At 41.3% G+C, this 17822-nt stretch overlaps 1 protein-coding gene across 1 annotated transcript in view; it reads left to right on the forward strand.

Moving 5' to 3' along the window:
• ZRANB1 (zinc finger RANBP2-type containing 1) overlaps positions 1 to 17822 on the forward strand; it is a 41816-nt gene that overhangs the window by 14285 nt on the left and 9709 nt on the right. Inside the window, exons 4-7 of the mRNA XM_081005246.1 lie at positions 10609 to 10796; positions 13109 to 13262; positions 16764 to 16835; positions 17407 to 17605. Of these exons, the coding sequence (XP_080861372.1) occupies positions 10609 to 10796; positions 13109 to 13262; positions 16764 to 16835; positions 17407 to 17605 (613 nt within the window). The remainder of the gene's footprint in view (positions 1 to 10608; positions 10797 to 13108; positions 13263 to 16763; positions 16836 to 17406; positions 17606 to 17822) is intronic.

Below are 17822 nucleotides of genomic sequence, written 5' to 3' on the forward strand. Positions count from 1 at the left end.
GCATTGCAGCATGTCCTGAAAAGGAGACTCCGTTGATTTTTAAGTTTGCCTTTTTACAATTTTGTTGTAGTGGTTTCAAGATGCTGTTTCCCATGATTTATTTTTAGAAATTTGATGTCAGTCACTCTAGCATTTAATTAATATGCAACAAGTTGCTTCCTGTGGGATGCCTTTTGTAAGGTACCATATGAGAGGAATAGATTCTGCACAATTTTTGTCTTTTGTTTTTCTAATGTGGAAAACATGGTTGTGGTCTATCATAATAGCAAATGTATATTTCCCATGTGTGGCCGATACCTTAAGGCATTTACTAGCCTCTGACATACTAGGTTCCTGTGGTGCAGAAAAGGTATATACCAAGGCCAAAGTGGCCACCCTAATGCCTTCCTTAATTAAATATTATTTTAGATTTGCTGCTCATTAATAAAATTCTCTAGGTGGCTTACAAAAAAACCCCATCTTACAGTATTTAAAATAAAATCCAGTAATTGGAACAAGAACAACAAAACAGGTTAAACTTTCCTAGTGGAAGCAGAAAAAAAGTTTGCAGCTCAGTTTAAAGCAACACTAAAAGAGCCAGAGCATAAGCTTTATTTAACAGCAAGAAAACAACAAAAGGAGGACTTTTTTCTGCTGGAACTCACCAGAATTCAGTTCCGGCACCTCTTATGTGGACACCATTGCCATTATACAGAGACAAAGGAAGGTGTTTGTGGTGAGTTCCAGCACCTTTTTCCTAGAAAAATAGCACTGATTATGTAGACCTGTAGTTTATTTTAAAATACAGGTTTAGAAGGCCTGAGTAAATAAAAAGGCACTCACTTGGGGCCAAAAAGACCATAAAAAGGTGCCTGAGGAGACTATACCAATACTGGTGTGCCACAGCTGAGAAGCCCCTCTCTTTTGTAGCCACCTGCTTCACTTCACCTGGATCCAAACAGGATCTCAATGTTTCGGCCTTTGTAGGCTAAAGCTGGTAATTCACATTAGGCCTGGAAAAGGACAGGGAGGCAGTGCAGCAGGTTAAGTACCTAGTTCATAGCCTTGTGGCTCTATTTTAAACAAATTGCAGTTTCTGAGTCACTCTTTAAAAAGGCAGCCACATGTGCAACTCATTGCAGTAGTCTGAAGGTGTGGTTACCTGAATGTAAACAGCTCTGGCCAAGGTATAGCCATACTTTATATATTGGCTACAACTGGTGAAAGGTACTTGCCACACAGACCTCTTGAACCTCTTATGATAATTTTGCATCCAGAAGTATCCCTAAGCTGTGAATTTACTAACTTTTTTGAGGCGTTGGGAACCCTTTTCAGATCAGACTGTTTGCCCTTCACATGTGGCCCTCAATACCTTTTTGGAACCCCTTGGCAACATTTGAACCCCCCCCCCCCATCCTCATCTCATGCTGTCTTTCCAAAGCTGGGGGAGTTTCCAAAGTTTGGGGGAGGAGGTGTGAAGGCTCTAACAGGATCCTAGGGTTCTTCCATCTCCTTTCCAAAGCCTAGTCTACACTTTTCCAGCTTTGGGAAGGAGAAGGGAGGGCTCTTGTACCCTTTCAGAGCCTTGTGCCTCCTTCCCAAAGCCCAGTGCCTTACTTAGCCCGCTGTGAGAAGGCAGCACAAGGGCTGTGGGGGAGGCATCAAATTTTAGCCTTCCTGCCCCGGTATGACAAGGCAGTGTGCCGTCTAAGGGTTCCATGTTGAACTACTCTTGGGGCCCATCTGGTATGAAAAGTTGGGCTGCCCTGACCTGGATGGACAAATCATCTACCAATAGTGCTTCCACCTTATCAGGATTGAGTCTCAGTTTGTTAATCCAATCAGTTATCATGCTAATGTTCTGATTCAGGGCATCCACAGCCCCACCTGCTTCTGATTATTGCACACTGGTCACACCTCAGCCCAGATTGCTCAACCTCTTTTCTCAGTGGTTTTGTGTAGATGTTAAACAGCACGGGGGCTCCAGGAAGCACAATTGTGAAGGCATTGAGCAGTATTTCTGCAGTACCAACTTATGGAATTGGTCCTCTCAGTAGAAATGGAAAATCCCTCTTATGCCTAGGTGGGTGAGCCTAACTAGAAGAATACAAGAGTGATGGTATTGAAAGTCATGGAGAGGGTTACACTTGAGCCTTCTGTCTTCTAACTGCTTGGACCCAGCCAACCATACATTTCCTGCTAGATTTAATAAGCCATGACTGGCAAGGGTCAAATACACAAGTGTTATTCTGAGCATGAGTCATGACCAAGCATTGTCCATGTCCTCATGTTTCAGTAACTGAAATCCATCCAAGCAGGCTGGACCAGATGGAACTCTGAACACCTCTACTACTGACATAGCATTAATTGTAAAGTTTAAGTCATGATGGATGCGAGAAACTTTACATTCAGATTGTCCTGCAAACATGTGATAGTGGGTTCCTGAGGATTCACCACATCTCCCAGGCCAGATTTCAAAAAGGCCCTGCACTGTTTGGGAAATCTAGATAACATTGAGAGGATTCAGCTATAGGAGGAAAAAGTTTGTTCACATCCATCACTGCAACAAAGTAGGCTCTCACTTGTGTTCAGTTGGATTCATCTTGAATTTCCTTCCACTTGTGTACCAGCTGTCTTTCAGCTTGTTTCATTGTGCTCAGGTGTGTAACAAGGAGTTGCATAGGCTGTACCTAAAGGAAGAGACTGGTTGCATTCCAGAGAACAGCTAGGGCTTCAGTAGGAATGCCTGCCAAATCAGCTGGAAAAGCCCCCAGAAACAGCCTCTGGGGTGAATTGTTGTTAAAGGTACCCCACAGTTGCTGAGGGGTAAAGCCCCTGCAAGATAGTCTCAGCACCAAACATCCTTGGGAATCTCCAGAACCAAATATGAGACCATCTTCATCGGTTCAGAAAAGTAGCAGGGTGGATGATACGCTAACAGAACCCCCAGTGTGGCCCAGGAGTCCAACAGAAGATAAAAATACTCCAAATTAGTACCAAATAGGACAGCAGAACTGGAGAAAAAATGGTGCCTCCACGAGGCATTTTGAAATCCTTGCTATAATATGGAAGTTCAGGTGGATGTGGGCAGCATGTATGTATTGGTGCTCTCCTGCCAGCTGAAGATGACACAAAATCCCTCCTAATGTACTTCTGGCAGGCAGCATCTTGAAGAAAGCTGTAGAGACTATATTGATTTTTTATACATCTGCTGCTCTGTTTCTTGGCCTGTCAACCTGCTGCTTTGACTTCTGCATTTGTGCCAAGCCCAACATAGTCAGAAGAGAAGTCTGCCCCCCCCCAAGCCATTTTACCAGTCAAATGTTGAGAGCATGGAGTTGGCTGCTCCTGCTGGCCAAAAATCACATCACCACCCTTAAAAATACAGTCTGTTACCTTGTCTCCAGATGGTCTGGCTGCTGCTACAGTCCTTCTGGCTGTTCCTAGCTTTGAAGTCTACTGCTTCACTATCTTGCCCATCATGATAGATGGAGTGAAAAAACCATGCTGTGTCACACACTCTAGGCAATGAGGCAATAGCCCTTTGGCTGACATGGCCTCTTGTTACCCGCAGAGGGTAGAGAAAGCAGACTCAGCCAATCAGAAGCCTCAGCTTTAATGAAAATCTAGTAGTGAATCTGTGTACCTTTTAGCCTTGATTGCCATGCTCACTGGACAGCAGCGGGGGCACAGTTAAAGTTTACTGTTAAAGGCTCTCCATATCTTGTGAGAGGGTACTGCCCTATGACTACTGAATTTTGCAGGTTGCTTCTGTAAAAAGCTGTGGAAGAAAATACTGAATTATAATCTTTCCCTTTTTAATCACTATTGTTCTGATTTTAAAAATCTAAAGCATCAGTTTTGTATTCTCTCCAGAGGTTTTTTTTTAGGCTTGAGGGTATTAGAGAGCTCTTTCATCTTGATGGCCTTATGGGGAAAATGTACATTTTTAAAAGCAATACAGAGCAGTCAAATCAAAACTCTCAGGCTCTAGTGGCTAGTGATGTTAAATTCTCAAAAATAATCTTTTGGAGAGAATATTCTCACCTCATATCACTACTAGTGGCACACCATATATGATTCCCTGGGATATGTTCCTATTCTGCAGATATGAAATAAGGATAGATGCCCTGTGAATGAAGCATGTGCCTTTTTCCTAAGTAAGCCCACTTACATTGTGATAATTGCATGAAAGGGCCCTCAATTATTTTTTGAAATTTGCATTCCAGTCTAGGTAATCAGTCCTCTTCCTCAACTCTCCTACCTTATCTACTTGCATCACCAGGATGGCATGAACAGTAGAGTCCTCTTCCTCAACTCTCCTACCTTATCTACTTGCATCACCAGGATGGCATGAACAGTAGAGTTGAGCAAACTACAAAGGAGCTGATATGTACCCTAGATAAACAAGATATTTGCCTGAGGCTGATAGAATGTGATAGTGTTTTCTGGAGGAAGGTGACTTGAATTCTCTGTTTCAACTTCATTTGGATTCTTCTTATTTGATGAATTGATCAGAGCTATTCAACCACTGTTCTTGTTAACTTTGCTTGTGTGCAACATTTCCAAATGGTTAATTTCCTTTACTTTGGTATAACTTTTAGATTGGCCAAACCAAAAATTTCCTGCTGCTAACACATGATAAAAGATTGAAATGTCTGATCAACATTCTTAATGTTTCAGCTTTGTGGTTGGCTGTGAATTTCCAGACTGAGTATCCTAACCTAAGCATGCACAATGTGTGGCTTGCTAAGTTGAACACAGCCAGACATTTTTTTGAAACCTGATGGGTACTTAATAAGCTTCCGTTTTGTGTAGCCAAGCAACAAAACCAGGAGGAGACTATCAAGTTCCAAGCAAACTACCAGATCTACTTGGTGGATGTGGGTTACAGGTTGTCTAGGCATGTCAGGACATCAATTAATGTGCAGTTTTGGTGGTATGAGGTCTCCATACCACATGTTACATACGTATGTGGCCTACTTTGAACAAGAGATGCAGCAGTGGGGAAGAAAAACTGGAAGTTGGAAATCCTAGATGGGGAAAAGGGTTGAGTGGCTTCTTCCACATTACTTCTTTACACTTTAAACAGCTTTTCTAGTAATTCACATGATCAGAATACTTTATTCTGATCATAATCCCCAATATTTGTCCTGCTTTGGTCTCCTCTTATATTGCTTGTCGTCAGCAGTGAAATCTGTAATGGAAGCGTTTGACAACTGTTCCTTTCATCTGCTATGGGGAAGAAAGGTGAGAAGAGATTATTTGGCAGAGTATGTATGTGTAACATTCATTCTTGCCTAAGAGACTCCAGAAACCACATTTTCTCTTAGAATTGTCTGTCTGGGAATGCAGCTTTCATTAAAAGCATTTTACTGATACTTTTGAGAAATATGCTTGCCTGCAGAAAGTGTTTATAAGTGTTTATAATCCCACCCCCCAAAATACTTCTCAGGTCATAGCCTTCAGACCAGTCATCTCTCTTAATGGTGTCAGAAATTTTATCAAGTGGTAATCTTAGGCTGTATATCATAACTTCATGTATATTATGATGTAATTGTTATCTTAATATTACATTTTTTGATCTAAATAATAATCTGATATTTAAGGATGTGGCATCCTAGATCTGTAAAAGAATTTGTGGATAATCTTCTTAGTTTCATAGATGTAGGTGTCTTGTTGCCATTTGGGGGCAGGACAGCAACACTTTTTATTTATTATTTTGATAAGCATGCACTAATACACAATTCACATAAGTGACACATTGTTAATATCAAATTTTTAACAGAAATTGTTAATACATGTTTAATTTGGTGTTTACAGCAAACATATTAGTACCAAACTTCAGTTTTCAAAACTACCCTACGTACTCTTTATTGTTAAATTCCTTAGCATATTGTCTATCCATAACATATACTTCAAGGATTCAAAGCACATACATTTCAGTAATCCTTGAGTGTCAGCCAGGCACAAAAAATGGCACCCAGACTTTTTGAGGTGCTCGCAAATGGAGAATCTTTAGGCGCAAAATGCATCTGGCATTTCTCACTCTCACTGGCAATCTCACTCTCACTGAGGAGGACCCACCATTTGGCTTCCACAAACAGTAGCAATCTAAGCAACAAACAAAGGTATTTATATCCTTTTATAGATCTGTAGGCTGGATGTCCAACAGTTGGCAGCACTCATATCCCATCACTCTTCCCAGTGCTTCTGCTATATATTGCTCAGCAATACCCAGGCTGGTAGAGGTACCAAAAGTGGGGAATGAGGTGTGCAGATGGAATCACTTACTTCTCCCCTATCCCATGCTTGCATTGCCTGGTCTGAGAATCAGTCAGGTATCCTCTCCATCTCATGCTCCATCAACCTCCTCTCTGTTGGCTTTTTTTTTTTTTAAAGACCAATTTTATTTTGTCCTCTCAGAGCTCACTCTAGTGCTTGGACGTTAGGCAGGGACCATAGTCAGAGGAGGAAGTGGGGCTGTGCTCTCTGTGTTGGCCTGGCTGCCCTAAGGGTCCTTGGAGGTGAGGACTCGGGGGCCAACTTTAATTGAGAGCTGACACACCAGCCATACCTGCAGAATGGTGACAGTGGCAGAAGGAGTGACTTATGCTGTTAGCTAGTTACCCGGTTCCCTAACTGATGGGCTGGGCATGTTTAGCACATGTCTGCACATAAGCTTTCAGTAATATTGGGATTCCCTTTCATTCAGTGCCAATATTATTTGAAAGCTATGAGCAATAAACTTGTGGCCTGCTGTAATCCTCTTAAGCATTGGCCTCCATCTTTCAAGCCCCAGCTCTGCTCCACTCCCAGGTGCAGGCATAACTGGTTTTGTAAGCCCCATTGAGGACTTTTCTCAAAAGGTGGGTTATAAATCTCTTGAATATGTTAGTTGTTCTTGAGTAAATGTGTGTACAAAAATACTAAATTCAGATTCCTTTTTGGTTTTTAGGCACAGTCCAGCCCTTATGCACCTGTGTGTCCTGGCCCCCATGATAGACAGGCCCATGGGGAGGAGCAAGGGGCACTTAAGGGTAAGAAGGGGGGTCCTTATAGCCCCTACAAAGTCTCCGGTACTTACTAAGCTGGGAGGGAGGAATAACCAGTTGTGCTGGCATTTCTTTGTACCTTGGATCCAATGTTTGTGCCCAGAGAGTCATTCTCCCTTTTGGCCTGGTGAGTAAAGGAGGCTATGGTACAGAATGCCACAAAATCATTGTTTCTAAGAACTGACATGCAAACAAATTAAAAAGAAAAACTTTGAAAATAATTTGTGACAATTGCAACCTACTGATAGTGCACTATTGTGGCTTTCTTGGTATAAAATGAAGTGCCCATTCTACAAAAGTAGAGTATCATTATGTAGGCTTAGAACATGAAATACATTTCAATCATGCTTTCTGCAGCTACATTTACATCTGCTTCACATCTGACATCACATCTGATGACAGGTGTGCGTGGTTTTGGGAAAGAGCCTTGAGAGAGAAATGGGGAGGCCTAGTAGGTTAAATTTGGCCCATGGGCCAGAGATTCCCCATTCTAGGGTCTTGCCTCATTATTATTATCACATGAATTTGTTGATTTCTCTTAAGCAGAGGTCTGTGTGCTAGGTAAAGGATATAGCTTGATAAATACCTGCAGAAAGATACTGTTTTATACAATGCAGTGTAAAAATCTGAATGCTGCAAGTTTGATCACTTTTACTTTAGGCTATGAAATGTTAACATAAAAGTGTAGGATTGAATTTTACACAGTGCTTTTACTGTATAGCTTTTCTTTGCTGGCTGGAAACCAAAGATGTTGGGGATTTTTTAAAAAAATAATCTAGTTCCTATTTTATAGTTTTCAGAAGCAATTTCTCTGGAACAGAGATTATAAAGCTAAACATGCTTGGAATAGCTTAGACGGCTTCAATATCGAAAATACGTTGTATGCTGCCACTTCTCTTACTGTAAAGAGTATTGTTTCATTTCCCTAGTTAATCTTCCTAAGATTCAAAAAGATTGAGTATATAGTTATTTCCTAGGGTATGTAGTTATTTCCCAGAGAATGAACACCACTTCTTTCTGTGGTCTAGTTTGGATCATCTCCCATTTCTTCCTTCTTGGTGTGTTGTAATAAGCCAGAAATTCCCCTGGAATTAATCCGAAGTCCCTATGTTTTCCATCACTGAAACAAGGCAGGATTTTAAACCATTATTTGCAGTTGGTTTAATATCCTAGCTTGTTCTAAACCTAGTAACCATAGTTTCCTGGTTTGGATCTAACTGAAAAGGAAGGTTAATTAAACACTTCCCAGCTTACCACAGTGTGTGGAGGAGAAAGGGGACTATGAGCACAAGTTTTGTTGCCCTTTGGGGCTTATTGAGTCAAGATAAGATTGTCTAAACCAGGCATAGACAAACTCCGGCCCTCCAGATGTTTGGGACTGCAATTCCCATCATTCCTGATCACTGGTCCTTTTAGCTAGGGATGATGGGAATTGTAGTCCCAAACATTAGGAAGGCCGGAGTTTGCCTATGCCTGGTCTAAACATAGTAAGTTCCAGGAGCTTCCTTTTGCGTTCTGTCATCTCTTTCATCCAGAAGGAGAGGGATCCTACCAAAGATATTATTTCATTTTCTCCGAAGGGCAGTTCAGTACATACTTGCACATCCTGTCTATTGCCAAGACTCTCACAAACTTATTTCCCTTCCAGTTTGCCATGATGGTGTTGGTGGATACCTCATTCTTCAGAACAATAAGATCCCCTTTTTTTCTGTACCAGGACTTTCTTGTTCCTGGAAGTCCATTTTGGGAAGATGAGGAAAGCATATAAAATGAATTCAGTTGTTTAAAATTAAGTATCCTAAATGCAATGTACCAAATGCATCCCCTCTTCAGGGGTGGCATTGCACTCCTGATTACACTTCCTTTGTTTGCTTTATTCTGGTACATCCATATTCAGTCAAGACCCCACATTAATGAAGTCATCCATGGCAGGCATCCACTTAGCACTTTTGAAGTGGTTATTAAATGGTACCTCTTAGTCATTGCAATTTGCCCTTGCATAGGATCTTAGTCCTGTTGAGCTACCATAGCCCCTCCTTCAGATAGCTTGTAATGTTTTGTATTCAGCTTATGGCATTGACAGAGTAGTTATTTTGTGTGATTTTTTGCTAGCTTATGGCGAATTGCTCAGGTAACACCCTTCCTGAAACAAAGGCGTGTCCTACTCAGAGTGATGTTATTAAGTTTATATGAACTGACTGGACTTGCTAAAACAAATGATCTATATCTCTTCCCACTTGTGTCCTATATAATAGCAGTTTCCTCCTTCACCTTGAGAGCCAATGTCTTATAGTGGTTAGTGTCAAGACCAGGACTGAGGAGAAGTACATTCAAATCCCTACTCAGCCATGGAGCTCAGAGGGTGATCTTAGACAAATCACAAATTCTATTTTATTTTTTTTAAAAATAATATTTATTACTTTTCCAACAATTTAAACACACACAAAAAATAAAAAGAAAAAAGAACAATACAATGCAATACAAAAACACTACATAACACATTAAACTAACAAAACAAAACAAAAACAATTTAAAAAACAATATCTTACCTTTCATTCACTTATTTCAGTGACCTCACACCTCCCTTTTTGTATTGCACTTCTGTTGATTGTTTCAGCAATTCCTTTCCATCTTCCTCTGCTTTCTGTCCTTTTAATTATCTTAACAGATTCTAACCTTATTCTTCCCTTTAATACTCTATTGATCTATTTATACTTAATTCCTTATAACATTTCTACTAAAGCCATATAACTCCATTCCAACATTTTTCTAACATTCAGTGATTTTACAATATTTCTGTAAATAGTCTTTAAACTTTTTCCAACAAATCACAAATTCTTGACTTAGCCTACCTCACAGGGCTGTTGTGAAGAAAAATGAAGTGGGGAGGAGCACCTTGTATGCCGCCTTGAGTTTCTTGAAGGATAAAAATAACAATGTAGTAGTTTGTATACAGCCACAAGGAGGACTTCAGCGAGTTCTGTAGCTTCATATTGAAGCCAACCATGTTCAAGCTGCATCCTGCCTAACTTCTGTAATGTGTCTTTGGCAGATCTGTCACTGGAACTCTGGCACATTTGATCTGGTGCCCAATGAGAGAATTTTCCAAACAGCCCTAAGGTCATTTTAGAAGGGCTCCATTTGTGTGATTTTTGGATAGTATAAGTAGATAGGGCTATAAGTGAGAACCAAATCTCATTAGTAATGTTTGAAGTCCTTCCACAGAGGCCCTGTGAATATAAGCAATTGATTCATCCCTTCTCTTGAACTACCATGCTGTAGACAAAAAGTTGCATGGACTTGATCTGCATACCCTCCTCCATGGACATGTACTGTATAGGTTTCTACCTTCATGTGAACTGTGGCAAAAATACTATGCATTATCAGTTAGTGTGACTGGCAAGGCACAGAGCTCCACTGATGGCAACCAAATTCAAGGCCCTTCCCCAACTTAGGATCTCGATGTATGGTAAGGAAATGGTACAATAAATGGTAACTTGATTAAGAATGAACTGTCATTATCTTAAGTAATATTAGAAATTTTAACTTTATGACCCATCTTCCATGTCTCTAGGGGTTGTAGAAGGTGACTTAGCTGCTATTGAAGCATACAAGTCGTCAGGTGGAGATATTGCACGCCAGCTTTCTGCAGATGAAGTACGCTTGTTAAATCGCCCTTCCGCTTTTGATGTGGGATACACACTTGTTCATCTTGCTATACGTTTTCAAAGACAAGATATGCTAGCAATTCTGCTTACAGAGGTGAGTTTTCACTTTTGCTGGTATGTGTGCTTATGGGAGTCTCTGCATCTGGTTCCAGAGACAACTGAAGCATCAGCAGGGAATTTAATGAGAGTAGTGCTGAAGCCTTGGTGGTCAGTCTGATCCTTCTTGGTGAGGTATACCAGAGAGGTATATGAATAAGATGAATGGTGCCAATACCAATAGAGAGTTTGCTGTCCCTTAGTCTTATCCTCTGTTTCCTGTTGTTGTTGTTGTTTGTTTTATTCAGTTTATATACTACCCTTTATTAAAAGATCCCAGAGTGGTGTGCAACATTAAGAACACATTTTACGGAGCACAATAATAAAAACTATAATAATAGTCTGTGTAATAATAAAACAACAATAATAACAGCACCCCCCACCCCTGCTTTAAGAGGCCATAGATTATTTAATAGCCAAAGGCCTGGGTAAAGAGGAATGTTTTTGCCTGGTTCCTAAAGACATGTAATGCCAGGTGAGCCTCTCTGGGAAAAGCCTTCCACAGATGGGGAGCCACCACCAAAAAGCCCTGTTTGGGTTTAGTGAATGTGTGGCTCTCCAGAAGTTGTTGGACTCTTTAGTTCCCATGAACCATAGCCTGCATTGCCAGTAGTTGAGAGTGATGAGAGTTTTATTGTACTGGATTGTCCACATCTACTGGGTTATTTAATAACAGAAATTAGTCACAGTGGTTGATGAGGAAACACTGATTCTTCCTGAGCAAAGCTTTGCTCTTCTGTATCTTTAACAATTCTTATTAAATTTATAACAGTATAATTCCAGAGCAACTTACAGCATCAAACAAATACATAATTAAACTTCTGTGAAAACACTAAAAATGAAACAGTCTTTTCAGAGGTTAGAGGTCCTTGGGAAAGGTCTTCAACTGGCTCTAAAAAGACATCAAAGTGGTTGCTGGATGATCATTCCACAGGCATGTTTGCAATCAAGAAAGGTCCCCAGTTTCTACCTGCCCCAGCTTAGATGACAATGACACGCAGAGATAGGCCTCTGAAAATGACCACAGTGCACAGGCAGGTTGATGTGGTGTAGCTTTACAAGTATCAAGCCATGTAGAGCTTTTAAAAACATTTTGAAATGTTCTCCAAAATAGATGGTGGAGCACTGGAGAAATATTCCAAGAATGTGTTATGTTCATTGAAGGGATTGCTCTGACTTTAGTATTGTAGTTAACTTTCAATAAGTGAAATGAATAAATCCAAGACACTACCAGGCTAGGCAGAAAGGGACAGTGGAGCTGTGTATTTATGGACTACTTCACACCGGACATGGTTTCTATATGGAGGTAATCTCAGTGTAGGAAATACGTTCCTTGTGAAGCAGTCCTGGATACCCTACCATGTGAGGGACTTTGATACAGCTGTAAACTACATCTTAGCTGTGTTTTATATTAAAAGGTAAAGGTACCCCTGCCCGTACGGGCCAGTCGTGTCCGACTCTAGGGTTGTGCGCCCATATCACTTAAGAGGCCGGGGGCCAGCGCTGTCCGGAGACACTTCCGGGTCACGTGGCCAGCGTGACAAAGCTGCATCTGGCGAGCCAGCGCAGTGCACGGAAACGCCGTTTACCTTCCCGCCAGTAAGCGGTCCCTATTTATCTACTTGCACTTAAGGGTGCTTTCAAACTGCTAGGTTGGCAGGCGCTGGGACCGAAAGACAGGAGTGCACCCCGCCGCGGGGATTCGAACCGCCGACCTTTCGATCGGCAAGTTCTAGGCACTGAGGCTTTTACCCACAGCACCACCCGCGTCCCAAGGTGTTTTATATTAGGAACACATTAATTCATGTATTCACTAGATATGGACAGAAATCAGGGCTGCTAAAACTACCTTCTTGTTTTGTTTCTGAAGGAATGATGCCAGTTAGTTCAAAGACTTATCCAATGCTGGCAGCTCTTTCTAGGAACTCAATTTCAATTGATCACAGAGTAGCATTTAAGCTATGGAAGAAGTGACATACATCTCCTCAAAACCTAGTTCACTCTTTGGATAGTTTTGTCCTTCCTGCAAAGAGCTTGGGTTGGTATCCATGCAGGCACCCCCCTTTCCCTCTCACAGGGGTAGGTTAGACTACAAATGCATTACTGCCCTGTGATCACCCAGCAACCTATATGTCTGAGCAGGAGTCAGAAGTGAGATGCCTCTGTTCCCAATCCACCATTCTAGTAATGCAGAACATTGGGTCTTACTGTTACTGTCAGCTGTCCTTGGGTGGGGGATTCTCCTACGTTTTAGCAGGTGTGGTCCATTTCTCTCTTAAATTAATAACATCATGAAACATCCTGTTACAGGTATCCCAACATGCAGCTAAGTGCATTCCAGCTATGGTATGCCCAGAGCTTACTGAGCAAATCCGACGTGAAATTGCTGCATCTCTTCATCAGCGGAAGGGAGACTTTGCCTGCTATTTCCTAACTGACCTTGTAACATTTACATTACCTGCAGGTAATTATGAGGTGCTTCTTTTATCTGTTATCTTGTCCTTAGCAGATAAATGGGTGTATGAAATTGCCCACTTCTGACTACTTCTTATGCTTCCTCAACAGAAGTGCTGTAGGTTTTGAAAAATCTTCATTCATTAAGCTTCTTGACTACACATGGAGTAAATTTCAGATGAGAGGAAACTTCAGGAGAAAGACTCTTGTCACAGTTCCTTTATATTAACATTGAAATTACTTTGAGACTCATTCCTGTACTCTTTAGGCTAGTACTCTTTAGGCTAAGGTCACCAGATTTTTTTTCAAAGAATCCAGATTTTTTTGAAAAGAGAAAAAAAAAGTTATTTAAAAAAGTGTTTTTGTTTTTTAAAAAAAGCAATATCTTCTCTTCTGTGGGCAGTTGGCTGGGTGGCTGGGCGCTCTCGCTTCCGGCTCGATTTGGGTTGCGGGGGAAGGGGGGTCAGCAGTTCCCCCAGGTGACGTGCAGGGCGTCCCCTGTTCCCCCTTGGCAGTGGCAGCAGCAGTCTCAGCAGCCTGGAGCCAGCTTGGTAGCACAGTTGGCTCTGGCTGGCTTCAGGAGTTGCTCGCTGCCATGGCGCCTGCCATTTTGCCTCACTGGAAGTCCGCATATAATGTGTCTTGTGCCGTTGAACCAATCACACAACATTCATTCCCTACTAAGAAATCTGTAACACTTAAAATATAAATCTGGGGACATTAAATGAGATCTGGGGGCATTCTGGGGACGGATTTTGTCCGGGGACAGATTTTTAAATCCGGGGACTGTCCCTGGGAAATGGGGACATCAGGTAACCATACTTTAGGCCTATATTATAGTCTTGGATTCAAACTGTTTTGTTAGTAAATACCTTGATCATGGAAATATTTTAAATTCTAATACTGTACACCTGCCTGAGATCACTGTAGCTGTAAAATAACCAGAATTCTGCTGCTGACTTCATTCTACTGCTGCACAGCAAAGAAATTGCTGAGTTCTGAAGAGCATTCAGTTGCGATTGCACAATTGGTATAGTACAAGGGTGGGCAACCTTTTGTCTGATGAGGGATGCATACCAGCAGTGGGCAAAGCTGCAGCTAATGATGACTGGAGCCAGAGACAAAATATTTATGTCTGTGTTCCTTAGCTTACTAGGGAGATCTGCTCTGGGAAACCTACTTCTCCATAAGGGTCTGTTGGAGCAGGTGTTGAAGCCCCTTTGCTCAGCGTGAAGTAGTGCAGCTCCAACATAGAAATGAATGTGACGATAGTTCAGTCCGTATGACAGGAGCCATTGTGGCAAAAGTTGGGAGTATGTGAGTTTCTGAAAGCCCTCACAATAGCATCAGCATGTGATGGGTACAGTTCTCTGTGTCCCATTTGGCTCCATTACAGACAGACTGGAAAAAAGAGAGAAGAAATTGGGCTCAGAGAATGTATGCCTCAAAGGCCCTGAGGCCTCCCCGCACCCTGGGTCCCAGACTCAAAGGATAGCTAATTACTGTTTGTTTCCCTTCAGCCTGAACTCCTAACTGAGGTGACCAGATAGCTGAGAGTTGGCATCTGTATATTTCCAATGGTGCCAACATTTCAGTGAAGTGTGGTTCGTTTCTCCCACCAGTTTCTGAATATTTTTGCAGAGCTTGGACTTAAAAAAAGAAAAGAAAAAGCACTCACTTGTATAACTTGAGGAAACTCTCCAGTATGTAGGGACCATTTCTGCTTTGAAACTATTTTTGTAGCAATTGTACGCGAGTAGTGACCTCATAAACACAGAATCCCTGTGTTTCTGTTACTGCAGAGAATTGCTTGATGCTAAAGATAGTATTTTAAAGAGGAAAACGGCCATAGCTTTTCTAAAAACAGAAACATTCCTTTTCTCCAACTGTACGTGTTGTACTTAATTTGTTCTGATTCACTAGATCATGTAATGCGAAATAGTCTTGACTGCTCTAGTAAGTGAAAATAATTACATTTAGTGTATCTCTTTTGGTAAGTGGGATGAGATAGGGAAGGAAACATGCATGGTGTTACTTGAAGATATAACGTAGAGCTCTAACAATTGAGAAACTTCAGTCTTCTTTTCCTAATTTTGTTTTGTTTGAAAATGCCACTGCATCACAGAACTGATAAATATATTGCATTTCCTATATTAAATATCCTACACAGAGATGCATACCTGTGTGGGAGACATATGAGCTTGAATGTTTTTTTCTATTGAAGGCACCCTAATCAGACATACGAAGCTGCCTTAGACAAGTCAGACTACTGGTCCACCTAGCTCAATGTTGTTTACACTAGGGTTACCAGATGTCCCAGTTTCCCGGGGACGGTCCCCAGATTTGCGAATAAGTCCCCGGACAAATAAGTAAGAATGGGATTGGGGATGCTCTGATGGCCTCACCTCCGTGGCTCTTGGCCCTCCTTCTCCGCCTTCCATGCCTGACCCACTGCGCACCGCTTCACCACCACCACCACTGAAGTACCGACAACTCAAGGGCTGCCCAGGCTCATGGAGAAAGGAGATAGAAGCCTCGGAGGAAAATGTGGCGGTTGAGGTCAAGGCAGCGGCCAACCCTCTGTTGTCCCCGGATTCATTGAAAAAAATCTGGTAACCTTAGTTTGCACTGTCTGGCAGAGGCTCCCCAGGCTCTCCTGGGACTATTTGCTCTACCACTGAGCTACAGCTCTCCCAGCACTCAGCTACACACATTGGCTGCCTCACTTGTATACCCAGTACATATTTTATTCTGGATGGGGAAAGCAATATGATTGCTATGTAGATGATTATGCAGGATTGTAGCCTTAAGAACATTTAGGCATTTTAAGCTCCAATTTTAACATATCCTACACCAGTGAGGAATGTTGCAGTTGGCAACATCAAAACTTTATCATCAAAACTTGCCAGGTGACAGCAGCAATGGATAAGTTTTGTTGTGTGCCCTCCATTCAACCCTAACATGCTGCTCTGGTGTCATCCAGAGGTGGCATTCCTGCGAAATGTATGCCTGATGCATTTTGATAGGGATGTGAGGAGCTCTAGGAAATACTTTTGTCAAGGTTTCTGGCATCTGGGCTGCTGCTGGAGCAGTTTACTAGGACCCAATGAAGAAACTCTGTCCTGTAAGCCACCTCCCCACTGTAACTCCCAGGTAAGTTTCTTTAGCATGGTGGAAGTGTGGCATGGTGGAAGTGCTGGACCTCATTGATTTACTGGTATTAGGGACACAGTGGGGCCCAATGTTCTAAGTGGGCTTCAAAATGAAACTTTTTTTGTCTTGTTTTTGAGTGTGGGGAGCATAATTAGGATTAGATGAGATTGGAGCCATAATTTCATACAGAGAAGCTATAAAGTATTTCACATAGTGTACTTGCACTGGTTTGTCCTACCTCTTTCTTGGGACTAAAGGACCGTTTCACTTGGTGTGATTGTCATGTGAATAGCTGTTCATATGGAATATGCGGATTCTAGAGTTCAATCATTTGTCATGCTCATTCTTGGTTTTGCAGATATTGAAGACTTGCCACCAACAGTCCAAGAGAAATTATTTGATGAAGTACTTGATAGAGATGTTCAAAAAGGTAAATATGGTATCTCTGTTATGCAACGTTTTATATTATGTTGCATTGGATATTGTATCTTGATGTTCTGCATAATATTTGCTATTTTATTTTACTTATATACATGGTAAGATGCTTATTGTTGCTTAATTATGTTACTTAAAGTGAAATTTATCATTATTAATATTATTAGCAGTAGTATTATGAATGGAATACAAAAATGATATATTCATGTTAAGATATGTAAACCACTTACAGATTTCTGTTGAAATGTACAGTGGTGTGCAAGTTATTCATAGATACCTGATTGTTTTTGATAGCGTGCCCTGAGAAAACTGAAGTGCCAGTTGTTAGGTTTTATGGGAGTATTAATAGAAATATATGAAAGTCTGTACTATGATAGTCATAACTGAGTTGTACATTTGCATGCACGCCACCATAACTGTATTCATGATTATGAAAGGAACTTCATTGCTGTATTCTGCTAATCATTCTAGAATTTCAAAAGCATGTACACTAGTATCTTGAAATGCAACAGGTATTTTTTGTAGGATTTAGGATGATTAACATTGTGTTGCTTGTTATCTTCTAGAACTTGAAGAAGAATCTCCCATTATAAACTGGTCACTGGAATTGGGTACGCGTTTGGACAGTAGACTTTATGCACTTTGGAATCGGACTGCAGGAGACTGCCTGCTTGATTCAGTACTACAAGCTACATGGGGCATTTATGATAAGGACTCGGTGCTACGTAAAGCGCTTCATGACAGTTTACATGATTGTTCTCATTGGTAAGTAGAAATCAAGAACGAAAATGACCACAGCTTATTCAGATGTCTTATCTTGAAAAATGCAAGCTTCTTTGTTAAGACTACCTGGATACCTGTTGCTGTCATAGGATGGAGGAAGGAATTTGGAGGATTTCTGCTTCAGTGGCTTGGAATCTTATACAAAATTGCCTTTCTTGCATCTATGGAGAAAAAGTCTGTGTTGTACCATTAAAGTAGT

This window comes from Podarcis pityusensis, assembly GCF_964106645.2.
Source record: "Podarcis pityusensis genome assembly, chromosome: 5".
NCBI classification, from domain to species: Eukaryota; Metazoa; Chordata; class Lepidosauria; order Squamata; family Lacertidae; genus Podarcis; species Podarcis pityusensis.